General features: G+C 45.8%; 1 protein-coding gene across 1 annotated transcript; it reads right to left on the bottom strand.

The window, feature by feature from the left end:
- On the bottom strand, nucleotides 1-27,361 carry LOC137913643 (C-Jun-amino-terminal kinase-interacting protein 4-like). Its single transcript, XM_068757284.1, has 29 exons — nucleotides 26,664-27,361; nucleotides 20,676-20,796; nucleotides 20,118-20,188; nucleotides 19,745-19,839; nucleotides 15,789-15,936; nucleotides 14,079-14,529; nucleotides 13,853-13,955; nucleotides 13,388-13,512; nucleotides 12,818-12,875; nucleotides 11,917-12,069; nucleotides 11,790-11,847; nucleotides 11,429-11,559; nucleotides 11,098-11,154; nucleotides 9,681-9,860; nucleotides 8,678-8,807; nucleotides 8,481-8,570; nucleotides 8,183-8,344; nucleotides 7,931-8,102; nucleotides 7,629-7,823; nucleotides 5,267-5,420; nucleotides 4,885-5,016; nucleotides 4,696-4,776; nucleotides 4,550-4,617; nucleotides 4,325-4,473; nucleotides 3,851-4,022; nucleotides 3,660-3,773; nucleotides 2,996-3,172; nucleotides 2,104-2,238; nucleotides 1-2,023 (listed from the first exon to the last, which is right to left on the bottom strand). Exons 1-29 carry the CDS (start codon nucleotides 26,961-26,963, stop codon nucleotides 1,905-1,907), a joined length of 4,101 nt encoding a protein of 1,366 aa, XP_068613385.1. The 5' UTR covers nucleotides 26,964-27,361; the 3' UTR covers nucleotides 1-1,904.

Consider the following 27,361-nt stretch of genomic DNA (forward strand, 5'->3'; position numbering starts at 1 on the left):
GTACAACCTTTTTTTTTTAATTGGGCTTTAAAAAAATAAGTCAGGCTCGAGGTGCTAGAAGTACAGAGAGAACGTCTGCCAAGGTCATGATGCTCGTATGCAGACGACGGGCGGGGCAGACTCTTTTAATGCATTAGAACTAGAAGGTGATCTGAGGACAGGCTGCAGCGTAGCTACTAAAAAAAGGTCCGACTCAAACGTCAGACGGTGCATAGCCGAGTGAAGTTAAGCCCTAAAAAGCAGATTCATGTTCTTCCAACACAAACAACTGCTGTCAAAACAATAAACCCAGGCTTGTCTCATATAATTATATATATTCAGCATCCAAAGATACATTCTGAATTGCAATGGCTCAATCTTCGCAAATAAATACTGCAATAGCGAAGATTGAGCAAGAGAGAGAGAGAGAGAGAGAGAGAGCGCACACACAATCATGATGAAATGACTTTGCTACAAAGATGAATACACGGAATGCAATATCATAGTACATGCAGAATATCATCTTTGCACGACAAGATTTTAAAAAGTTCATAAAAATAAGCAAAACGTTTTCAGACAGTCTTTTCCCACCAGGAGGGACATCACTGAGAACACAGTCTCGTACAAAAGGGCAGAGTGGAAAACAAAGTGTCCGGATTAAACCGGCTTGTTTTATGTTCCAGTAACGGCTCTAAAACATTCTCATCTCTCACGCATCGAAAATATTTCAATCTTCTAGTAAGAAAGTCTAAAAATATATCTAATCTATAAACCAGTTACAAAAACCTGCCGGGAGGTAAAGACGGTCAAGACGGCCATCTTTAGTTCTCCATCCTTTGGTAGTAAACATTACATTCTTTCAAGACAACAAATAATTACTTTGTGAAACTTGAAAAGCCTGAAAGTGAGTCCTTTCTAAGGCATTTTAATAAAGTGTCTATAAGACGGAGACATTCTTCAATACCCGACTAAATGTGTCTGAATATTCTAAGAACTTAAAGGGAGGACTTAGTATGTGGTGGCAGATTTATTCATGAATATAACCTACTGGGCTCCAATAGTGGTTATAAACTTTATATTTACGTTATAACACACACACATTCTGTGATGAAGCTAAATGCGAACGCTAAAGCCTTACTGATTTCATTACAATGCTCCTACTAGCATGTTGTTTAGCTCCCAATCATAGATCAGCGTTATGCGTGCTAACGTGCTAGTTAGCATTGATCACAACGTATAGGAAGTTCAGTTTGTAGTTGTTTGGTCTAATTTAGACCCGATGATGGCGCTGAAGGAAAAGAAGGATCCCCAGAGCTCTTAATTCATCCTGGGGGGGGGGATGATTCCCATGTTTAGAACCAGCTGCTCTGGGAGAATAGAAAACATGTTAAAATCCATTTTCGATTCGCACCAACTGGAATCTAAAGAAAAGCGTTTGTAGGGATGCCAATCTAAAACAACAGGCTACCCTTGCCCTCACATACAACTGCCCCATTATTGCATAATTGAAGGCAACGGGGGGAGATTATTGATCATTGTCTTCTTTTAACCATTTAATATAGAATGAGCTCTGACCAGGAGGAAGATTTATTGCTGTGCAAATATGACACAGAAACAAATCTGTACAAACACCTCAAATAATATTCAAAGAAATGAAGACATTGTAACATAATGAAATATATATTTATATAAACAAAAGAGAACAGCTAACACTAAACGATAGCATGCAGTCGAATCTGTCCTCGCTGCTCCAGTCTGGCTGATCTCTCTCCAGGCTTCTGCTTGTTTCTCTGTTCAGGTCTGAACGGGACAAAAAGTGCTGAGTAAAATGTACCAGCGGAGGGGAGCAGTCTGCCTGACTCCTCTTCCTCCTCCTCCTCCTCCACGGCAGCAGAGTTTAGAGAACGCTGGCCCGAGGTCAGAGGTCAGTCCTCGACGGCCAGGAGCTGCCAGACGATGAGGTGGCTCCGCTCGGCTTTAGCCAGGGAGGGCTGCATTTTCACGGGGGTGTCCTCGCCCTCCTCGGCCTCGCCATCCTCATCACCTGTGGACGGAGACAGAGACATCACACCCGTCTCCAGATCTGCCGAGCCGATAGTGAATGATATCCGTCATGGAACTCACCCATCCTAAAGTCTATGTATCCCTCGCCGCCGCTCATTACCAGCACAGACTTGGCTCCTCCCCGAGCCGAGGCATCCGCCACCTTGTCGCCTCCTCCTGCGTCTCCTCCACAGGACGCAGACGGAACTGTGTGACCTGAAAGAACACACAAACTAGAATGCGTCTTCCTGCTACAGACTATTATTATACCATCTTTAACAGGCTGAGCTCTCTGGCTCACATGGCATTCATTAATATAATATATGTTTTGTTTTAGATTTTATACTTCTACTAGAAAAGCACTCAGAGGTCAGACCTCCGCCAAGCAGCTCATTCTCCTCCTAATTGGGTTTACATGCTGATCTGGATCAGCACCAGAAGGTTCTAGATTGTTCTTGGTATCTTTACACACCAACCATGAAAAGTCAAAGTGAATCAATGTAAAAATGTAATATTTTCTTCCTGACCTCATTCTGGATTTGATCCGGATAAGATTCGGGGGTGACCCGCCTACATGACTGTGTAAAATTCCATAAACATCGGTCAATAATCAATCGAGATATTGAGGAAAACATTTTGAAGCTCCATTGACTGCAAAGTTAACAGAAACTTCAAACTGATCCAGAATCCAGATTCTGGATCGGCACTAAAATCTAATAATTTTGTCCTGGTAGCATTCCCAGCATTTCCTGGAAATGAAATCAATATCCGTCCATAACTTTTTGAGTTATCTTGCTAACGGACAGACGGCGGTGAAAGCGTGACCCCCGCCTCATGACCCCCTGATGGCGTCGCCTCGTTTGCGATTCCTCACATTGTGCTGCAATACCAACAAAAAGGATGTTTTCAAACATATAAAAATAGCATCGCAGAATGTCTAAAACAAGCTTGAGAGCGGCGGACTAAGGGTTACCTGGGACGGCAGTAAAGAACTTTACAGCGTCTCTGTGGCCGTGGAAGGACAGCTGAGCGTGAGCCATGGAGCAGTAGGGGACAAACGTCCCGGCTGTCACTCTGTCGCTGCTGTCATCACCATAGATACGAAGTGCGTTTCCTGGTTGGTTACCTGCCGTCTTGTTTTCCTTGTTGGCTGCTGATGGAAAAGCAAAAGGGAGGAGGAAGTGAAATCTAAACATTTAACATCCTTGTTCAACGTTTCAAAAGCGTAGTGGCCGTTATATTCCTGGTAGTGAGGACTCGGGAGCAGCGTCTGTATGAAACCATGCAAAGGGCGTCGTCCATCATTTCATTCAAACAGTGAAACTTTCCTAGATTCATTAAATTAAAATACGCTGCTTTTTTTGTTTTCACTTTGAAACTTAATTATTAAGGCTTATATTTCATGAAGATCAAAAATCTGCTATCTCTAAACTGTAGAATATTTCACAAGACCAATCAAAACACGGTTTTGTGATGAGGGAGACAAAGACTGTCCCTTTGAAGGGAATGCTTGAAACATGTTTACATGTAATACAAAAAATAGTGAAGCTTTCCGCAACATTCCAATCGTTTAGGATGCGCCTGAATAAGGAAAGGTACAGGCCGCACCAGGAAATACACCAGGCCCCTACACTCACCGTGCGTCAGGGGAATGGAGATGATGACTCCATTCCCAGTGCCAATCCACAGACGATTACACGACACCATGAGAGTCGTGATCCTCACAAATGAGAAGCCCAGTTTCCCTGTCCCTGAGAAGAAGAAATAAAAGCACGTTCAAAGACAAACGCGCGTTCTGGCTCGGTGTTGAGCGAAAGCGCGAACCGACCCAACATCTTGCTGACGTAGGGCTCGATGTCGACGTCCTGGAGGTGCTGGAAAGTGTGAGCGTGGTACAGCCGGAGGGTGGAGTCCAGTCTGATGGACACCCAGATGCCATCGCCATCCCACGCCAGCTGACGAACCTGGCTGTCCTGACGAGGGTGGGCATCGAAAGACTTCTGCGAAAGGATGATATACATGCACGGAGGAAAGGAGTGCAAGAAAGACAACTTCAATGTGAGGCTGTCAATAAAACGGAGGCAAACTACGCAGGAAAAAGAAATGTTGATGTTTTTTATACTCGATTCGCTCGCTTGCTTTCTGGTATGTCGTAGAAACGCCCGTAAACAGACAGACGAAAGCACTCAGCAGTAGCTGAGCTGCTCGGCTCCGTCCTCATCAGAATATTTATTGAGCATAAATGAACCTTTAAACGCTTGAAATCATTTTGCATTGGCGTAACGAGGCCAGGCAGCCGCACCTCTATCCTCATGGCTTTGGGCTGCACCACGTAGATCTTGTTCCTGTTCCCACACCACACCTTGTCGTGCACGACAGTCATGCAGCGGATGGAGTGTGGCGGCTTCCCCAACTCGACCAGGTGATAGTTGGTCAGGTCCCACTGGCCATCTAACACAAACAGGAAGTCAGTCGGAATGATTACGGAGCGACGCCACCTCCGGTGGACACAATGCGTCCCCCTCACCTTCTCCTCTGTGGAAGATGGCTACGGAGCCGTCAGAGAGGCCCACCAGCACACGGCCTTTCACGTGCCTGTGTGGCAGGAACGTTTGTGGAAGTCATCTGCTGCACATTCGAACCGGAAGCCATCATTAATGTCCAGCTACTCACACGACGCCGAGCACAGAGTCCTTCAGCTGGACAGAATGCAGACACTTCCTCCACTGAGCGACAGACGAGTGGACGTAAACACTAGAAGAGTCAGAGTTATTGAACGCCAGTCATTGTAGGCTCCAAAACTAACCAAGCCCCCTCGGCCGGGGGGTCAAAGGTTAATGTCGTCCCTGTGCGTCACCTCACCATCCATTCTGTGCGCCGAGCCACATGGTGGGCAGAACGCTGCTCATCTTCTGGGCCTCTTCCCTCATCAGGTCCTGCTGCTGCTCTGCGCTGCGGCTTGAACTCACCCCGTCCTTCCACAGGTCACTCTCCCTGCCAGTCGCAGAGAGTGGGTTGAGCGTGAACAACACGTCACTTGATCACGAAACAGCAAATAAAAAATAAAAAATCAAGAACAGAAAAGTCAGTCCTAGTTCTGAGACATTTTAACCACATAAAGCGTGACGCTGTACGCAATGATAATTTACCATCGTACATATCTTTCCTACTGCTCTGATGAAATAGTTTATGCTGCATTGGACTGACAGAAGGCTAATAAAGGCTAAGGGGCTACTGACGTCACCTCTGAGAGTAGTTGGGCCGAGCCTCTGTGTGTCGAGCTCTCAGTGGGTCCGTGAAGACGGCTTCGCTGTAGGCTCCCCTCAGACCTTCTATTTGGTCAGCAGGCCCCGAGCTGCCCTCCGTCGCTGCCGTATCGCCATCTGCTGCTCTGGAATCTGCACAGAGCAGCAATTCTGAGCAAACTATTTGCATATTGATGGTCATTATGGGATGCAGGTCTTTCCCTGCCACACATGTAGCCTTGAGATAATGTTCTGTTATGATCTGGTGCTATAGAAATAAAAATGAATTGAATTAAATAATTGTATTCTGTACTGTTGGTTTTGGGATTTTAAAATGCAGTGCATGGCTTCTACCACTAGAGGTCGCAATAAGAAACAAGACTGAACTGAGGGGACATTTCTCCGGGTTTTAACACACAAAAATGATCATTTCAAAACTACACAAAATAGATTTCCATTTTATATACATTCTATATTGATTATAAAAACTATTGTTCAATGTACCGTATTTTCCGGATTATAAGTCGCGGTTTTTTTCATAGTTTGGTCGGGGGTGCGACTTATAAATCGGAGCGACTTATATATGCTTTTTTTTACAAAATCTGTGAGCGCAGAGACAGTAGCCTACACATTTCTATAACAGGTGTTACAGGGAAGTCTGTGACCCGTCAGAATCTGTCGCGGTTTCTGGAGGTTCAGAGTTATCTGTCACACCTGTTATCTAAAAACACAAATTAGAAGGGCTGATTGAAAATGGCGCCGAAAAGAAAGTCATATTCCGCGGCTTACAAGCTTCAGATAGTGAAATATGGAGCTGAAAACGGCAATCGAGCAGCAGAAAGAAAGTTTGGAGTGAGCGAAAAACTTGTAAGGGACTGGCGAAAAGCGGAGGTTACACTTACTGAAATGAAGAAAACAAAGAAAGCTAATCGCGGGCGACAAGCTAGGTGGCCACAGTTGGAGGAACGAGTTCACGCATGGGTGCTTGAACAACGTGCTGCTGGGAGAGGTTTGTCAACGGTGCAGTTGCTTCTCCGCGCCCAAGTGGTTGCCAGGGAGGTGAATATAAACGGCTTTGCGGGAGGACCTTCTTGGTGTTACCGCTTCATGCAGCGCAAACGCCTCTCTATCAGAGCTAGGACGACACTGTCCCAAAAACTGCCAGCGGACTTCCAAGCCAAGGTTGACAGTTTCCGCGCGTTCATTGAAAAGCACGTAAGTGATCACAACGTGACACCGGATCATATTATTAACATGGACGAGGTCCCCCTCACTTTTGACATCCCCATGGGCCGAAGTGTTGCAGAGAAAGGGCAAAAAAGTGTGAATATCGTTACAACTGGTCATGAGAGATCACACTTCACAGTGGTGCTGGCATGTTGTGGAGACGGATCAAAACTGCCACCGATGGTCATTTTCAAACGAAAAACCATGCCAAAAATCCAATCCTCCTCAGTTGAAGTCGCCGTGAACGCGAAAGGGTGGATTGATCAAGAAATGATGAACTTGTGGCTTACAAAGTGCTACAATAAGCGACCGGATGGCTTCTTTAGAGCACGCAAAGCTCTGCTTGTGATGGATAGCATGAGAGCGCACATCACACCACAGTTAAAAAATAAATTAAAAGTTTTCAACTCCATACCTGCCATCATCCCTGGAGGCTTAACCAAAATACTCCAGCCACTTGATATCTCCGTGAATAGGAGCTTTAAGTCAATTTTGCGTAACCTGTGGGAGCAGTGGATGACGGATGGAGAGCACAGCTTCACGGCAACCGGGAGAATGCGCCATGCAACTTTCCTGGAAGTCATTGAATGGATCGACAAAGCATGGGCTTCAGTGACAACCGCAACCATCCTGTCGGGATTCAGAAAGGCTGGAATAATTGGAACTGCAACTGACGACGAGTCTGATGTAAGCGACGTAGAAGAGGAAGCGGCGTCTTGTCTACCTGCCGAGTTGGGGGAGTTGTTCAAAAGTGACACCGAGGATGAAGATTTCCTTGGATTTCGTGATTCGGAGTAAAACCTGATATTTTGGTAAACGTGTTAGCATGTTCTTTGTGCTATATGTTGTTTGGTGTTGGATTTTATCAAATAAATTTTCCCCAAAAATGCGACTTATCCTCCAGTGCGACCTATATATGTTTTTTTCTTCTTAATTATGCATTTTTTGGCTGGTGCAACCTACAATCCGGAGCGACGTATAATCCAAAAAATACGGTACTTTATGTGTGACTAATCTGGTTATAATTTTTTACCACAATTCAATATTTCAATAGAATTATTGAAGATGGAATGTTCAAGAATTCTGAGGCCTGTTGATATCAATGATAAACTTCTTATTAAGATGAACTCTGACCGGGGTCTCCGTCCGCTGTCTGAGGAACAGCCGCCGCTCCCTCGGCCTCACAGCCGACGACAGCGATGCCTCCGAGCACGCCGCCGGCGCCAGCTGAGCTGCTTGTGGTCGAACGCGAGCCACCGTCTCCTACTGGCTCTGTCCCGCAGCCCGGTGCCGTGTCCTCTCCAGCTGGGTAGTCGGTCTCTCTTGCACCTACATAATAATACACAGACAAATGAGAAAAGATGCAGAGCCTTGTTAAGTCGTCTACGGGCTTCTGGGTGAACACCCGTAAAACAAATTGACATGTTTACACTGACCTGGCACGCTGGAGATGCAGAGGATGTGGGAGCTGCACACAAAGAAGCTGTCCAGGATGCTCGCAGGCTGGTTGGCATCAATAACAACAGCTTTGGTGGTGGACTTTGTGCTGGTGCAGATCCAGACCAGCGACGACAGCTCATCCTGCTGACGCAACTCCTGCTGCTGCTCCTGCAGCATCCAAACACATGCGGATCTCAAGGTGTGCGTTTACATTACTGCACAATGAAACGATCACAATCAGTGCCTACCTTGAGTTCTTGGTCCAGTTTTTCCAGGCTGCTCTGGGATCCGATTTTCTTTTTGGGGCTCGCCGGTGTGGAAACGTCATTATAAAACACACTGGCTCCTACGATGGAGCCTCCGTCTCTGGTCTTTCCTCCAGAGAGGTTCACACCAGCAGCACACCACAGCTGAAACACGGCAAACACAAATCAGGACGTTTGATCATGTTACACACACCGTTTGCACCTATTGCCATGGTCTCGATATTGTGCTCTTAAACCCATTTGTATTTCGTGGCTGCCAATGACAACACGCATAAGATACCTTCATAGAAGCATCTTTCTCATCCAGCGGTCTGAGGAAGACAGGAACGGGTAGATTCTTCACCTTCCCCTCTAACTGACCACCATTGGCCTGAAAATAATAATAATAATAAAGAAACAGCACCAATACATTTCAGGCTGCTTCTGTTACGACATTCAGCCGTCATTTGAAGAGGAACCGCTCACTCGTCTGCTTACTTTGAATTTCTTCGGTAGACTCCAGCCGTTAGCCTGCACCCTGCCATCTTCCTTCTGGACGTGGGCTTTGACCTGCTGGTACTGAGCCCGCTTCTGCTCACGTCGAGACACCATGCCCCCGGCTGCCACTCTGCAGGACAGAAGAGGAGTTCAATGAGAATCTTTCCTCATGGAGAGTTCAGAACATTTGTGTTTACATTCAAATGTTAACGCAATAAATCTGACGCAGAATGAAGGGCAACGCCTTCGTTGGACGGTGTTGTTCAGTGCAACTTCCTGCCGATGTGTTACTAAGGAAGGGAGTGGTAAGGATGGCAGTGAGAAAAAAAGACCGTGGTGTCCGTAAGTGATGGGACACGCCAGAACGAGCGGAGTACATCGACGATATGTGCAATCCTCAACCAGAAGGATGAAGAACACAAAGCCTTCCAGAGGCACAACTACTATGTCTAAGTTTAAGTAAGTGTATGCGTAAAGTGCAATTAAGTTTTTTCCATTATCAGCGATGATTTTGGTGTTTTTAGATGGACGGAACAGGTTATATTTTGTAACTTTTTTTATATGGGAAACCTTAATTTGGCTTCCGAGTGGTTTGAGTTACGAGCTCGGTCCAGGAACAAATTATTCGCTTATGTCAAGGCTTTACTAAAAACATCACATCTTGTAAAATATGCATTCAATTCACTCACCAAAAATCACAGTCACAAACGGGTTCAATATGAACCATCATGAAAAATGTTTTCTGCACCTGATCCAGAATGAAGTCAGGAAACAATATTACATACATCAGCTCTGATTCACTTCATGGTTAGTGTTTAAAGATACGAAGAACAATCTAGAACCTTTTGGTGCTGATCCAGATCAACATGTGGACGTGTAGATCCAGTTAGGAGGGGAACGAGCTGCTTGGAGGAGACGTGCTTTTCTAGTTCCTTTTTTAAACTTAATCTTGATTTTTACTTTTGATTCGGTGGAGCATCGTGTTTTTCACTGACTGACTTACTCCTCATTGAGAAAATCAAAGGCTTTGCTCTTGTCGCTGGGCAGCTGCTGCAGGGTGCTGCTCCTCTTCTTGACGGATGGCTGAATATGAGAGGTGGGCGCATTGTACTTCAAGTTCACCGGGGCCTCGACCGCCAGCCTCTTGGTTGCCCCGCCGGACGAGTTGAACAAACGGCTGAAACTGTAGTCGTAAGGACGGGGAAGAAAAAGACAGACAAGAGACGGACGAATAGAGGGGTGGGCACCAGTAGTCGCTGCAGCAGCTCAACATTTAGGGGTAAGAGGGTGCCAGTCCCATGCCGATTCTCACACACTGATACCGGGCTCTCAAAACAGAGCAGGGTTAATAATGTGCACTAACTGGGATGCTGGTGAGAAACACAGAACATAGCAGGCCTGAACTGTCCCCTCCGCTGCACCCATCACATCAACCTGACAGTTTACTGCATCAGACTCTCTGAATGTTTTGGATTATTTTGATGATCTTTAGGTTCAATAAAATGCTCTGGTGAGTCTATCTCGACTTCCCTCCCATCTCTGCGTGAGCACTGCCAACACACCTCCTGTACAGACATCACAACATCAGGCAGAATACAGAGAGAGACAGACGCAGGGCAGGAGAGATGGCGCGGTCAGATTTAGCTTATCATATGCAGAACTAGCCCCAATCCTCCAATTAAAAAACAGATCCAAAGATATCCAGTAACACTTTCTATGAGGCTATGAATGGAGTGCACTGTGGAGGCATTCAAAGTGAACGCTAATCATTCATAATGCTTCATGACTACACTGAAAAACACAACAAAAGAGCTTTTATAGTCTAAAATATCATAGCTGCTGCAGTCCATGTGCCTTACGGAAGGTCTTAAATTATAAACTGGCTCATAATGCATAATCTCAACCTGCACTCACCTCAGTAATAAATCAGCATTATGTTATGAAGTCATGTGGGGTACACGTTGTTAAAGCATTATGAATGAGTAATAATTACCAATGACAGCTCTCACAATATGAAGGTGTTACAGAATGGCCTACTCCTGTCCGAAGCACACTCATTCCTCATGATACTCGACAAAGGAGAGGCCAGATCTCTTCATTCAGATTTACAAACAGGGGCTTTCTCCAGACCCAGATTATCTTAAAAGCTTCTGTCAAGCTTGATGTTTTTCCATAAAGAAAAACAGACACTACTGACAACGGAGCAGCTCAAATCTGAGATCAGAGCCTCTCCTTCCGTGTTAGCTTTCCCCCCTGTCGAGAGTTTAAACGTGGAAACACTTTAAACGTGGCAACGATTTACCTACATCCTGTAGAGCACAACCGTACAACAGGGAATACAAAAGAAAAGCACAATGAACAACGTAGTCGTCATGCTGCTGGTATCTCAGAGGCCACATGAAAAGAAACGAGGCGCTTACAATTGCCAGAGGCTGGATTTCTTCTTCTCTGGAAGAGCTGGGTTCTCCTTTGAAGCCCTTGAACAGATGATTTTCAACATGGGATTACAGTAGCATCCTCCATTTCAAACGTTGCTTTGGGTATTCATGTGATCTACCTACTACCTATATTATATGAGAAGCGGTGGAAGATGGATGGATCATACATCGATTGCTTCAATCGAACACTTTTTAATAATTTGTGATTACAGATAGTTCAATCATGTCTTATTTAACACGCAGCCCTGCTGTTTGGATGCGTTAGCGCAACCAATGACCGCTTCATTTTGTTCTCTACCAGCGTCCGTCCTACCGGATCATCTCTGTCCACCTAATCGCCTCCTGCAGCTCCATCAGCCTCTCCTTATACTGGTTTCTCTCGATCAGGACTCTGGCCATCTCCACCCTGGTGAAGCGCTTTCTCTGCGCTGTGGGCACATCGCTCTGCAGGCACAACATGAGCACTGAGCCGTGCATTCTGGTCACACACACATAATGCTCTTATTTTAAAGTGGGGATCAATGCGATGCTAGGAGGCTTTTCAAGACGCACCTTTTTGCTAAAGAAATGGACATGTGTGGAGAACCTTTAAACAGGCTCACCATTTAGCGCGCATTTGTTTAATACCCACTGATGTTTCACAAACTTGAATACAGCAGACAGCAAAGACTCACATCGTCTTCATTATCATTCTTGACCTTCTGTCTCGTGTCCTCAAGCTCTGCTCGAATCCTGCAAGCCAGTATACCAGCCTTGAACAGCCATCTTTAAACAGAATGAACTCTATGCAGAACTACTCACTTCTTGAGTTCTTCTTCCAACTCTTTGTTTTTCTCCTCCAGTTTGGCCTTTGCCTCGGCGACTGCGTCCAGCTCGCTCTGCAAGCCCTCCTTCTCACACGACAGCTCATCCATGCGAGTCATCAGATCATTTTTCACCACATTCAAAGCGTTCCTGAAAATGGCACGTGCAAATTTACAGTTGGACACTGAAGTTGATGATTTAAGAAACTGTTGGATGCAAAATTATGTAAGCACAATTGTAAATTAGCTTTGTCTGCAAAATATATTTCGCATCAACTGCTTGTTAAACCAAATCAAATGAGAACAGTTAAAATAACTCAACGCAAACATTTTGTTTTCTTCCTCATTCAACAACGAAAGCGGCATTAACTAACTATTGCAGTCTGACAGAAGGCCTCGTGGACTCTTATCAAGAGTTGAACCACTTACAAAGTGCAGCCAGTAAAAGTAAAAGGATTTAGTGTTCTATTAAGGAAAACACTTGAAAAAATATTGTATTCCCCTTTTTAAACTGTTCTTGCTTGATTGAGTTATTGTAAACAAATATTTAAACAGTATAAAGAAATCCATACGAACTATACCAACGACCACACAATAGATTTAACTTGTTTTTCTTCCCAAGTAAATCAAGTAGGAATATCTGTATTAAACACGAGGAGGCAGAACCGTCCCGATTCTCACAAATGCAAACGGTATCTCTGAAGCATTTCATATTTGTTCATATTTGTTCATTTTTGAGCTCGAGCCACACAAACATGTATTTTGCATGTTAACTTACATTCAGCAGCATCAAGAGGCGGTGAAAGTTAATAGCTAAAAGTCCGTTTTCTATTCATCGCTTCTAGTTCTGACTCATTTAACACACGCCAACTCTTCAACGGTTTGTAACGGGTACCAACTTGGTCTCCAGCAGCTGCGTGTTCTCATGGATAAGATGCTCCACCTCCCGACCCATACCTGAAAACGATTACCCACAATGCCATATTAATGCTTCATTTCTTTACATTTGATCCAAATGGATGATGCGATTTATTTAGAGTCTCATTTGCACACTCGTCTATATTATTAAATTCATTCACAGCAGAATGAATCTGAGCTGTAAATCTAATCTGTACATTCATAACGGTCACAGAGTGAACTGAACCGAGCCAGAGACACGAAAGATAAGAACAACAACTGGGCAATGAGAAGAGCTCTTTGATACACACCAGAAAAAAGGTTGATAAAACACACCCACAACAACAACAACAAAATTATATATAACATAAGAAAACACGTAAAGTTGGCAGTAGAACCAATGGCAAGGTTACAGGGGGTCGTCGACTTACGGCCACAATTGGTTCTGAGGGTTAAATTACCGTCAGCATATTAAACAAACACATCGTAAACAAACAACAGACCAGTGTTGTCGTAGGTTAACACCCCCCCAGTATATCATCATCACGTCACGGGACAGCGAGACTTCTCACCCAGCAGGTCGGCTCCTTCGTCCACATCTCCTATCAAGTCGTTTCCTGCAGATGAGAGCTCCTCAAACAGAGAGTCAGTGTTACGGTCAAATACCAGAGTCTCTATTCCACCTTTGGTCGGTGTGCTGGGTGGGTGGGTCGGGGGGGGGGGGGGGGGGGTCAAAGGAGAAGAGGAAAGTTAGGATTTTCAGAATGATAACATACAATGTAGCATTGTAGCCTCTGTGCTCCACTACTGACGACGCAGTGACATATTGCTGTGATCAATGCACACGTCATAAATAAATATATAGAGAATGCTCCTAACTTAATATAACACTTATTAACTTAAGTGACCAGAAGATCGTGGCATCCAAAAGGGAGGGTTGTGATTGGAAACAGCTAATTCAACTACAGTATATATATATATACAGACCCCTCCCTTATTGTCTAAATGTCCCACGATGAACAGAATCAGACATGTACCTTGTTGCTCTGCAGCCATTGAGGTCCATCCCCAGTTCAGGAGTTGACTCTATGATGTCCTGCAAGCCAGACTTGTCCAGCTTGTCCAAGTTATCTGCTCCATCTATTACAGCCAACAGAGACACAAAATGAATGAATGAGCAAGCCAGTGCCCTCAAAAGGAGGGTAGTGGGAGTTTAAGTGACAGTAGAGTACTCTGAGAACACGTTCTACCTGCAGTACTGACCGTTATTAAGGGCTGTGGAAACAAAGTTCTGATTAAGGCGTCCCAACTGACCCTGCTGTCCTTCTTGAACCACTGCAATGTTCTTGGTGCTCTCTAGTTTCCCACTTTCCATGTCTATCTTCTTGTTGATGATCATGTCCGGAACTTCCTGTTCCTGCAGGGGTGGGTGCAAAGACGCCATGGAGACATCAGATGCAGGGGTAGACAGGGGTGTCGCAGAAGCAGCCCCAACCCCGACAGCAGTCCCTGCAGGGGACATTCCATCGTGAGGACATAGTGGCGCAGTGGACAGAGGGCTCCACTTGGAGGATCCACCCTGAGAGGAAACTCGGGTGCTGGATTTGGATCCATCACCTCGTATTGTCACAGGAGTTCCACTTTTGGAGACATTTCCCCGGTTGACTGAATGACTGGACTTGGAGCTTCCACGAGTCGCATTGGCCAATTCGTCCTTAAGATGGAGGAAGGAGAGCGTCAGGAGGATAACAAGGGCAGAAAAGATGTCATTACGATCTTCAGGAAGCCAACAGGTTTGATTTTTTTAACACTTCAAACATTGTCTACTCCCAAAAAGTATTACAGCGCTCGACGTAAAAAAAAAAAACATTTTTAAGCACTTAAACTGGTTGAGCTCAGTTTTGTAAACTCCCCTTTACTCTCTTTCATACACATGACGACAAATTGAACTGTAACCAGCATGCGATGCGGCTAAAACCAACACAAACTCAAACGACATGCAACCAGACATGCCATCATATCCGTGATCTGCAAACACAGCTGCGTTTAAAAGCCTTGATCTCCGAGTGGCACTGCCAACACGAGCTGGTGCAGCTTCTTTGTCCACACAACATTTCTGGGGCTGGATGGAGCTCACGAGTCACGTTCACATGTTTATGACCAAAAAAGCAACGGTTCTGCTGCTTCATGTGGAATAAGAAACCGAAATCAGCTTTCCACTGGCATGGAGGAGGGGAAAGCTAAAGAATAAATGTGCATTTTAGTTGAACGCTACCATGCTAGGTACGTTTGGTAGGTGCTGCGGTTAGTGCAGTCTACCTGGTCCTGATCAGTCTCCAGAGGTTTATGATCGTCCACTGTGACTGGGGAGACCTGCTCCTCACACTGAGGGATATTAAAGACCTAGCCCATTCATATTTACTAGCATTCAATAAAGGTATTATGTAAACAACAGAAATGTGAACACTTATAAGAATACGCTGTTTAGACTTAAGGAACCTCAGCAGGCCCACTTAGGAAGCACGAGTAATGATTGTGATGAAAGTGGATTTATTGTAACAATCAAAACTAAGGTTTCCTCAGCAGCCAATCACAGCAGGCAGAATTTAACCCTGTGTGGTGATGATCTGTTAACAGAAGACCACACCGAGGTGCATGAATGGAACACGCACCTCGATCGCTTCTCAAGTCTGACCCCGAACTAGAGGGACGGCAGCAAATGAATACCGATTAGGTGGTCGTTAATATTCACGACGGAGCACTGTGGTGTCCAACGGCAGCAACGTGAAGTTCACAGGCTGCTAAACACTCATTTGTTTCTCTTAGAATAGAAATGAAGTTGTCCTTTATATCATTAACCGCCGTGGAGATGATGTCACTGGTCTGATCCGTGGGACATTCTAGCTTCAGGCAGGAACGTAAACCGTCAGTGGGCTGCAGCCATTTGCTTCAGTATCATACTACTGACCGTACCTTGAGGCTGGTGTTGGACCGTGGATTGCTGAGGCTGTTGAATCTCCATGGTTCCGACGGGGTGTCCACAGGTTCCCTCTGGATGTCAGGGGTCGTACCATCAGCCCCCGGATAGTGGAACATACCCATGGAGATGGAATGTTCCTTCCTATATACAAAGAACAATGGTCAGTATGGTCTGCTGCACGTAGATTAATAATGTCGTTGTCAGCGAGTCCTGTCACTTGCAACAAACTGTAAATACAGCCAAATATAATTCTCACTGCTGTTGCTGCCTCTCAGGCTCCCCTGGAGGAGACCCTAAGGAAATAAATCAGGTGTGTTTTACACCACCAGTCCCGACTCGTCCTCATAACTTTAACATTTGAACCTTCAGAAAACATGAAGGGAATGCTTTTGTGTTATGTAATAGCTATTGTTTGTCCCTAAATCTGAAGGTCATCCCAGATTATCAACTGAATTTGCTTTTACCAAATTAAACTGGCAGGCTGTTCATTTATGTCAGCGTGAAATTACATTTACGGTGGAAGCAGATCAGCATAAGGCCAGTCAGGCACGGAGGCGTTCTTATTCCAGCTTCCTCTGAACACAGGAGATAGACGCTCCTTTGATCCCGAAGGACGGGGCCATTCATATCGAGTCACATGCCCAAATGAACGTCCTGCACCAGACCAGGCTCACATTCACACCTTCTCACTCCCACAGTCACATACGGTGTGAGCCAGAACAATGGCCGCCACAGTGCAAAGAGCAGTGGGCAGGCAGCAATGAAAAACAGAGGGCCAGAAACAAAGGGCACAGCACCATGTTGCAAAGAATAGGTCACGAGCGTGGCAGAGATTCTGGCCAAGGCTGCCTTGTTTTACTTGAACTGAAGGATGAATAGAAAACAAACCACCAAAGATCACCATCCATACTACCATTTCACCTCCGATGGAACCATAGATCAGACTTTATATATGTCCAAGTATGACCCTGCCATGTTCCCTGTCTCAGACCGTCCGACTAAAACACGCCCACATAGCAGCAGCAACGATGCTGCCAGTCACTCCACAAAGACACCACTTCCGGTCATTTCAGATGCATTTCGATACACAGACACACGTAGTTATACCTGCTGGGTCTGGGTACGGAGGGTAAGGAAGGCAGGGCAGGCAAGCCGCCAGCAGAGAGCGAGTAGTGAACCAGCAGCAGCACTGACACAGACACCAGCACAGCAGAGTTGACGACCACGGCTCCCCCTACAAAGCCAAACACGAGCAGCAGCGTGCACCCCGGGCTCATGGCCCCCCCGCCGATCATGGCCAGGAGTGACCAGGAGGTTGGAGGGTCAGTGAAGCTTCAGATTCACCATGGCCGACCACAGTAAACGCATGCAAAGCTGCGGTCCGGGACGCTGTATCCGTCTGTCCGGGATGTGAGCGCCGGCGCGCAGGGCGGTCGACGGAGCGGGAGCAGATCAAAGGAAGAACAGTCAGCCAGCAGCAGCGACTGAATAAAGCACCGCGGCAACAGATCGTCCAGAGAGCAGGGAGAGGCTGGAGACATCAAATCCCACGCTGCCTCGCTCCAACCAGCAGCTGACTCTTGTCCTCGCTCACGCTTCCTCAGACGAGATGCTTTGTGGTCGTCGCGCTGCGCTCTAGAACACTCTATCCCTCTCTCACCGCGATGGCAGCCACTATTCCACGCTCGCTCTCGTGCATGCTGAGGCAGCTTGTTTCATATACGCAGCTTACCGGCGACGAAACAGGGAGACTGATCGAACGGTCGGTGGGGGAGGGGAGGGGGGGGTCGGCAGAGTAACTGGAGGCAGAGGGAAGGGCTAGGTCGGACACGCAGGGGCCTGAATACTCACATAAAGAACAGAATATATATACCGTATTTTCCGGATTATAAGTCGCGGTTTTTTTCATAGTTTGGTCGGGGGTGCGACTTATAAATCGGAGCGACTTATATATGCTTTTTTTTACAAAATCTGTGAGCGCAGAGACAGTAGCCCACACATTTCTATAACAGGTGTTACAGGGAACTCTGTGACCCGTCAGAATCTGTCGCGGTTTCTGGAGGTTCAGAGTTATCTGTCACACCTGTTATCTAAAAACACAAATTAGAAGGGCTGAATGAAAATGGCGCCGAAAAGAAAGTCATATTCCGCGGCTTACAAGCTTCAGATAGTGAAATATGGAGCCGAAAACGGCAATCGAGCAGCAGAAAGAAAGTTTGGAGTGAGCGAAAAACTTGTAAGGGACTGGCGAAAAGCGGAGGTTACGCTTACTGAAATGAAGAAAACAAAGAAAGCTAATCGCGGGCAACAAGCTAGGTGGCCGCAGTTGGAGGAACGAGTTCATGCATGGGTGCTTGAACAACGTGCTGCTGGGAGAGGTTTGTCAACGGTGCAGTTGCGTCTCCGCGCCCAAGTGGTTGCCAAGGAGGTGAATATAAACGGCTTTGCGGGAGGACCTTCTTGGTGTTACCGCTTCATGCAACGCAAACGCCTCTCTATCAGAGCAAGGACGACACTGTCCCAAAAACTGCCAGCGGACTTCCAAGCCAAGGTTGACAGTTTCCGCGCGTTCATTGAAAAGCATGTAAGTGATCACAACGTGACACCGGATCATATTATTAACATGGACGAGGTCCCCCTCACTTTTGACATCCCCATGGGCCGAAGTGTTGCAGAGAAAGGGCAAAAAAGTGTGAATATCGTTACAACTGGTCATGAGAGATCACACTTCACAGTGGTGCTGGCATGTTGTGGAGACGGATCAAAACTGCCACCGATGGTCATTTTCAAACGAAAAACCATGCCAAAAATCCAATCCTCCTCAGTTGCAGTCGCCGTGAACGAGAAAGGGTGGATTGATCAAGAAATGATGAACTTGTGGCTTACAAAGTGCTACAATAAGCGACCGGATGGCTTCTTTAGAGCACGCAAAGCTCTGCTTGTGATGGATAGCATGAGAGCGCACATCACACCACAGTTAAAAAATAAATTAAAAGTTTTCAACTCCATACCTGCCATCATCCCTGGAGGCTTAACCAAAATACTCCAGCCACTTGATATCTCCGTGAATAGGAGCTTTAAGTCAGTTTTGCGTAACCTGTGGGAGCAGTGGATGACGGATGGAGAGCACAGCTTCACGGCAACCGGGAGAATGCGCCATGCAACTTTCCTGGAAGTCATTGAATGGATCGACAAAGCATGGGCTTCAGTGACAACCGCAACCATCCTGTCGGGATTCAGAAAGGCTGGAATAATTGGAACTGCAACTGACGACGAGTCTGATGTAAGCGACGTAGAAGAGGAAGCGGCGTCTTGTCTACCTGCCGAGTTGGGGGAGTTGTTCAAAAGTGACACCGAGGATGAAGATTTCCTTGGATTTCGTGATTCGGAGTAAAACCTGATATTTTGGTAAACGTGTTAGCATGTTCTTTGTGCTATATGTTGTTTGGTGTTGGATTTTATCAAATAAATTTTCCCCAAAAATGCGACTTATCCTCCAGCGCGACCTATATATGTTTTTTTCTTCTTAATTATGCATTTTTTGGCTGGTGCGACCTACAATCCGGAGCGACGTATAATCCAAAAAATACGGTATATATATTCTACAAATGACTTTGTTCATTGCATAAAACTAACAATGACCAAAGTCAATAGAAAATATACTGCGTACCAAAGGATTACAACCTTATGTAAAGGTAATAAGTAAACCCCTAACCCGACTTCAAAAACACTAGTGGCTGATTTCTGATCAAAAGAGATTTAATAAAAATATAATATTTTCTTCACTATATTTTTCTGGCCCGTTAGAAGCGGTTCAAATCTATAAATCAAAGTGCCGCCAGACGGGAGCACTAGCACGGCTAAAACTACTGCTAATGAAGGACGCTGTTTCAGATTGACCGTGTCGAGACAATGAAACGGGAGAGGAAGCTGGCGTGGACCGTCTCACCGTGTTCGGACCGCTTTGCCTGCATCCGGCTCGGCTGTGGCCACTGCATGCTGGTGCTTATTTCGCTCCAGGTGCTCCATGTAACTGTGGATCATCTGTGCAACAGAAAAGTTGCTGTTAGTGTTCAACCATCGTGCAATACTCTCTATATTGCATTGCACTTTCTTTCTTTGGCATTACATAATCTGTAACTCCCAGGAGATTAGAGGTTTTAAACCTCGCCCAAGAATGAAGAAAAACATGTGCACTTAAAGTCATGCAACATCTTTCCTGTATATTATGCAAATGTTTAAAATGCTTGTTGTGTTGGTGAAACAAATAACTCTGCTGGCATGGCACACAGATGAAGAAAGCTGATCTGAAAGCAGCGTACCTCTGTGTGTCTCTGATGAAGAGCCGTGAACTCCTTCTTCAGCTCGGCTTCTCTCTCCTCAAATCTATTGACTGGATGAAAGAGACAACTGTCGAGAATAAATGCTAAACAAACCATCCAGCGCGACACGAGGGCTGCTGTAAGCTCCCAGAGCCACAAGAGGGCCACCGCAGCCCCCCCCCCCCCACACACACACTGCGCTGTCACGCAAACATCATGATGGTTTCTGTTGTTGCCGTGAGACGACCAACACGCTGGCTGCACCCTCCTCCTTCCAGACATCTGTTACTTTTAACAGAAATTCTTTGTAGAAACGTCCCGTTTTGACTTCTGGAGCTTTTACGTTTCTGGGCTCGGAGCGTACGGTCTCGTCTCTACCAGCTCCTTTAACAGACTTGGCAGGCAAACACTCGTACCACGTTACCAATGGCCTTTGTTCAGGAGACACGGGAGTCCATCTGCTACCGAGGGTCAGCGCTCACACAGCTTCTGGCTCTATAACGAAGCCGGTCCAGTAAAGCCTGGGTCTGTGACGGACGCAGAATGCGATGGTCTTACTCTGCTCTGCGTAGTTTCTCGTCTTCAGCGCCAGCTGGCGCGTGTGAGACTCCAGCTTCTGCAGTCGACACTGGAGCTCCTTCTTCTCGCCATCCTGGGAATCTTCAAAAATGATGTATCTCTGCAGATCGGGACAGAAAATAAAGAGGATTTATTATCAGTGCGTGGGAATAAACATGTGCTGTAAACTTGAGAGGAGGAGGACTGCCAGTCCTAAACCCTGGATGACCTCAAAATGACCCCCATCATTTATCAGGGGCTTTTCTAAACAAGGTAACAAGGGGGCTGCCCTCTTACTGTCGGCCTTTGTCCTGTTGATTTGACCTTAAATGTCACACACCGTGCAAACATACAACGTGTGCTCTACCTCAGAAAGACCCGTCTTCTGTTAAATAATGCAATTAAACAACAGTTCTGTTATTTAGGATAGATTAACTGAAGGAAATATTGCAGTTATGAAATTGTTACGAAAGAAAGATCCCTTTATTGATCCTGCGTGGGGAAATTCTTTTTTCACTCAATATACAATTTTCACACAAATTAAGGGAGAGAGAGAGAGAGAGATGGTCGAGTGAGCCGTGTAACAGCACCCAGGGAGCATCTTCTGGTGTTTCTTCAAACAGTCATCCCTCAAACCACCAGTCCACAGTCCCCACTTTTTGGTCCGCGCTAGTCTCGAGCCCCCCCCCCCCAAGCCAAATCCTTAGCTGCTGAGCTTCTGCCATTTTCTTTTAAATTGATTTAAAAGCTTTCCGCCAGCCATTTGACCTCGGCACAACAGGTGCACGGCGTCCTCAGAACCAACGGTCCCTGTCGGCATCGAGCACACAGCAGTCATTGTCAGTAATCCAAGATCGTCTCTCAGGGGATTTTACATGAACACTTTTCACATGAGGAGAAACGCGCAAAATAAAAAAAGCATCACATGGTCACACATAAAATTATTCACACACACTTCTAAAGTTGTAAACCGCCATGCTACCCCAGCCTGTAATCCATTTAACGAGGGGTTAACCCAGGCATGGGCAAACCCAGGCCCGGGGGCCATATGCGGCCCGTTGGTCTTTTTAATCCGGCCCGCCAAACTTGTCCAAATTATATCATTAAACAAAATTGTATTATAATTAAACCTCATTCATTTGACCTTTTCATTTGACCTTTTCCCTGTAATGCTACCTGTAAAAGGCCAAATCCTTGAATGCAATAGCTTTCATGTGTCATTTATATTAGTTCACACAAACACTCCATCCATCTGTTCTTGGTCCGGCCCCTCTGTCAAATTTTAGAACCTATTGTGGCCCGCGAGTCAAAAAGTTTGCCCACCCCTGGGTTAACCACTGCTCATTGATGCTACTTTATAATCAGTGGCTGAGACGGAACTGTCATCAATTATAATGAATTGCATCCATTGTTTCCTGAGACGTGATTCGACAGTTGCTCTCCTTCAGCAGGGAAATAAGCAGAATGTTGTTTTCCGTCAGACTGAACTGAAATATTTACCTCATGATGAGACGGGACAAGAAAATTATACAAGTCCAAGTAGCGTCGGGCATCACGGCTGATGGTGGAACAAACATCGCATCGCTGATTCAGAAGTGGAAGACTGAATGCTTCAGGGCCAACATGATAACAATCCAGTTCCTGCATCTCAAATGGAGATATTAACAATTTCTATTGATTTTCTATCAAATTGAAGTAAATATTTTGTGTTTGTTGACATTCACTAGATATAAAATTTGGATCGTTGTTGTTTGTGGGAACATATTTGTCGCGGCTTGGCTGGTTAGGTGAATCAGGTGTCTGCTAACAGGCAAACACTATAAACACGGCGTCTTGTGACGTGGGTGTAAGGATCACCGGGGGGGGGCTCTTCTTTACGTGCAGCTCACACTGAAACCTGCCAACAGAAGCGTTTCTTCAGGGCGCTTCTATGAACTTGAGGCACTGCTGAGGCCTTTACATGTCCACCTTATCGAGTTCCGTCTGACCAACAAAACTGGACTGATCTCGACTTCTTTAGAAATCTGCTTTGGACTGGAGGAATGGCTGCAACGTGACAATAAGCCTGGTCTAGGGGAGATCAACAGTCTGGGAAAGACTTGTGGAGAGCAAACAGCGGCTGGAAAGGCCAAGGGGCATCTCATCAAGTGAGGTAGATGACCTACTGAGAGCATTAGCGTACCAAGCTAAAGCTTTCCCCCTAAATCTGCAGCTCTGACAATAAACAGTAAAGAGACCTCAGCGTATGATAACTGAACCGCAGAAAGACATGCATGCACGCTAGACGTTCAGGATTCTGCTTAAATCTACCAACACAGCCATTTCTCTCTCTCGCTCCTCTCACCCTGATGCTCATCCCGTGACCCAGGAGGGAGCCGAGCGCCCCAGAGAATGAGCGTCCCAGCACTCTTCTGCCTTTATAATGCTCCCTTTGTCCCCTAGTGCCAACACACAAACACACGTGGCTCCAGCACAAGTGCAAGCGCACCCAGACAGGGCTCCACTGTGTAGACACCCAATTAAGAGGGAGTGGAACTGACTCTTCACTGGCTTTGACTCGCTACCGAGGAATTTGGTGAACAAGAGTGCGACGGGCCTCGGAATAAAATGACTTGAGAACTGATTCAGCATTTGAGACGCGATTCCTTCGTTATAATACGGATGTTACGAACCGTGCAAAGAGTTGGGTAAGATAAAGGTCGTACTAATGCAGCAAGTCGTGGTGACGCCTCCACACTGGAGAGAAATGACATCCTTCAAGTGAAAATGAAACATCACGTCATGCGAGTAGTCACGTCACCAATTCTCCTATTCTGTCTTCTAATAGATTTGATTTTGATGATGATTGATGACAAATCAGTTTCTATTATGAGAACATCAGCTCAGAAACTTTACTGGACAAAAGAACTCAAGGAAATGCCGTACCCCCCCCCCCCCCCCCAAGTATTTCCTGTCTTGCCCCTTCCTCCTCTCTGCTGAGGCAAACTGACCTCACAGAAGTTCAGCGGATGCAACCAAAGACATATCAATGTAATCCTGTCCAAACACAAAAGTATTATTTCTCATCTTGTTACTTGGAATTCTTGGTTTGCGTTTAACGAGACCGATTCAAGTATCATCTTAACCGATGTCTAACTTAAATCAAAATAAAAAAGTCACCGCGCTGACTTACAACAATTTTCCAACAGACAAATACTGTCACAGATTACCGGCAATTTTAATTTATATTTTCCCTGATGCTCGCATGCCACTCATATTCTACAAGGTTCAGAATTGAATTAGTCATATTTTCTTGTACCACGTTATAAATGTAAGGTTTAGTTTGCAATCATTTATTTCCTGCAGCATTCTTGCAGTGTTTGGATCAATAAAGTTAATTTTGAGGAATGTGACCTTTGGGATCAGGTAGAGACCGACCTCAGCTCAGCATGTTATCCCCTCTAAACCTTTTCTCTCTCTAGATGCATCTAATTAAAAAAAAAAGTTTAATCCATATAGAATTACTAAACATATAACTACCGTAATGTAGGATTAAGAGTACAAGTAGCACTGATAGAGTCTAAGAGCATAAGAAATATACACTGATGTTACTGTATAAGAATACAAAAGTGTTTGTAGGCATGTGTGAAAGCGTAATACAGTGTAGGGTGGGTTCATAAAAAGGTAAAAAGATTAAAAGATACAGGTCAAATAATAAATAAATATGGTGTTGCTCAGATATCACGGGAGGCCCTGAACCTTAACGCCATGACAAACGAAGGACGACTGAATCAGTCGCTCAGGCTCCTAAACTGGAGACTCAAAAAAAAGACCCACGGCATCACCTGAGCATCAGTATGTCCCTATCCCAGCAGTATGTCCCTATCCCATCAGTATGTCCCTATCCCATCAGAAATGTCCCTATCCCATCAGGAATGTCCCTATCCCATCAGTATGTCCCTATCCCAGCAGTATGTCCCTATCCCACCAGTATGTCCCTATCCCATCAGTATGTCCCTATCCCATCAGAAATGTCCCTATCCCATCAGAAATGTCCCTATCCCATCAGAATGTCCCTATCCCAGCAGTATGTCCCTATCCCAGCAGTATGTCCCTATCACAGCAGAAATGTCCCTATCCCAGCAGTATGTCCCTATCCCAGCAGTATGTCCCTATCCCATCAGTATGTCCCTATCCCAGCAGTATGTCCCTATCCCAGCAGTATGTCCCTATCCCAGCAGTATGAGAGCTAACTGGAGGCCTGGGAGGCTGAACTATTAACACGCAACAGCCAGAGGAAACACAACGATGGGGGTTCAGATCCTGTGTGAACAGGTCGATCATGACGCTGCAGCAACGCGTTACAACATGAAAAATGATCAACATCCAACTGTCAAGTCTAAAGTCAGCAGCTCAAACACACACACACACACACTGAACTTTCCCAAGCCTAGGCTATCATAAATAAAATCTGTTTTGGTCTTGCCTCCCAGTGTTTGTCTTACAATAAAGTTTTGCTGTGTATTTTATAAATCCCTTTTTCAGTCTACAGCATGCAACTCATGCTGTTGGGATTAAATGGTTGGAAAAATAATAAACCAGATTAAATAAATGCAATAAGTGCAGCGACTCAGGATTGTTCAGGATGCCTCTGGGAGGCGTCGTGTGTGTGTTTATAATGCCCAAGTACCTGGAGCAGGATTAACAGCAGCAGCTATAAGTCTACAGTACTGCGTAGCTGCTATACGTCTACTGCGTAGCAGTAATGTAGTATAAACTCATAGAGGTCAGATTTACTGTACATGTTAGATATTCGTTTCTGCTTGGTTTCAGTTACATCAAAGGTTCTGTGTATTTTGTATCTTAGAAATTGTCGCATACTTTTATTTTTATAAAGTCTGTTCCTGAACATCTCATCCTGTACACAGTACTGATAACAGGCTGTAACGAACACACAGTACTGATAACAGGCTGTAACGAACAACGAATGCATTCATTGTCTTAATGAGCGAACGCACCACGGGACATCGTAACGCTGCATTCAAACAGCAGCTTATTTATTTGTTGGACTCCCTTCACATTCTGATTTGAAGCCGGAACAATGAGAACCAAGCGCTTGCTGGACCTGCGACTGAGCCGAGAGACGCTCCTTTCATAAGCATGGCATGGAGGGTAGAGTGCAGAACACCAGAACCGAAGCACACAAACCAGGCGGAGAACCCATCGACTCCCTCCTGGGTTCTTTCTTTGACACTGTGCAGGATAAAACGCTCATTGGCCAGATGATTCTTCAAGATTTAACCTTCATTTCTCTTTTCCACAAGATGAGAACAAGAGTCTGTTTCTTCCCCACATATAATTTGTTTTATTAGCTAGCAGTTACCAAACAGCAACCGAAAGTCGTTTTAAAAAAAGAAAGAAACTCGTTTCACACTCTGGATATTTCTATTTCTGGCTCTGGACAAAGCATGATGTTGAATTATAGTCGCCCTGCATTGTGATAACGTGAACAAATATGACCTGGAACTTTATTCCACACTATCAGCAGCTGGCATTGGCTGTCTGAATCTATGGAGACTGCAGGAGTCAAAGTAGAACTTAGTGTTTGTACTGAGTCGTTACCGAGTTGTTACCGAGTCGTCACCGAGTCGTTAGAGTCGTCACCGAGTCGTTACCGAGTCATTAGAGTCGTCACCGAGTCGTTACTGCCAATCTTTGATTTTGTTGTTGCAAACACTTCTGCTTTCTAACAATCTAATAAAGTGATGAACACATGAGAAGGAAACAATGACGTTTTTATGCGACGTCAGTGAAACTGTCACGTCATCAGCAGTGAATCCTCAGATCGAAGCGCTTCTGGAATCAATCGATAAGCCATCAATAACACTTTTACTGCACTGAGGCTCGTCTCCCGACTCGATTCCCTCCATCACGAGGATCAAAGTGAAGACCAACAAACTACAAAGTGTGTTTATCATCAAAGCGGGGCCGCGTGAAGCCGCCGTGCACCTGTTCCGCGTGCTTCCTCAGAGCCTTCTCCCGCTCGTACTGCGTGACCAGCTGCTCGTTGTCCTCCCTCAGCAGCTCCAGCTCCACGTCCCGGTCCTGGTTGACGGAGAACACCGAGTCCAGGTTCTCCAGCGCGGCCACGACCAGCGGCATCAGCTCCTTCACCACGTCCTCGTCGTACTTCTCGATTAGCCGTTCGAACTCGCGATAAATGGAGCCGGCCAGGCCGGAGACCCGCTCGGACATCACGCTCGAGTGGCCGGACTCGTCCTGGTACAGAACCGCGTCGTCCAGCTCCATTTTCTTTGTTTGGTACTCGTTTAGCGGCTAACCTTAAGGAGCTAGCCGCGGAGCTTCGGCTGACCGGACCGGAGGGCTGCCCGCTCCTGTTTCAGTGGAACAGAACCGCGTTAAAACGAAACATGGCGACGTGCAGCGCAGAAAGGTCGCCGTACTTCAGACAGAGGGTTACTCCCCCGGAGTTATGGAGGACAGCTCGCCGGGCCGGCAGCTCGCAGCCCCGGAAAGTCTGACTGAGCTCATGATTAGTTTCCCTGTCCGACAGACGAGCTCCTGGTGCTGCCTTCAGGTGCCGTCGGACAAGCAACGATCAGTGAAGGAGCGCCGCATGATTCGATCCTCTTCACACTCCTGAAAGAAATGACGAAAGAAGCACTTAAAAAATTATTCAAATAAAA

This window comes from Brachionichthys hirsutus, unplaced genomic scaffold, assembly GCF_040956055.1.
Source record: "Brachionichthys hirsutus isolate HB-005 unplaced genomic scaffold, CSIRO-AGI_Bhir_v1 contig_882, whole genome shotgun sequence".
NCBI lineage: Eukaryota > Metazoa > Chordata > Actinopteri > Lophiiformes > Brachionichthyidae > Brachionichthys > Brachionichthys hirsutus.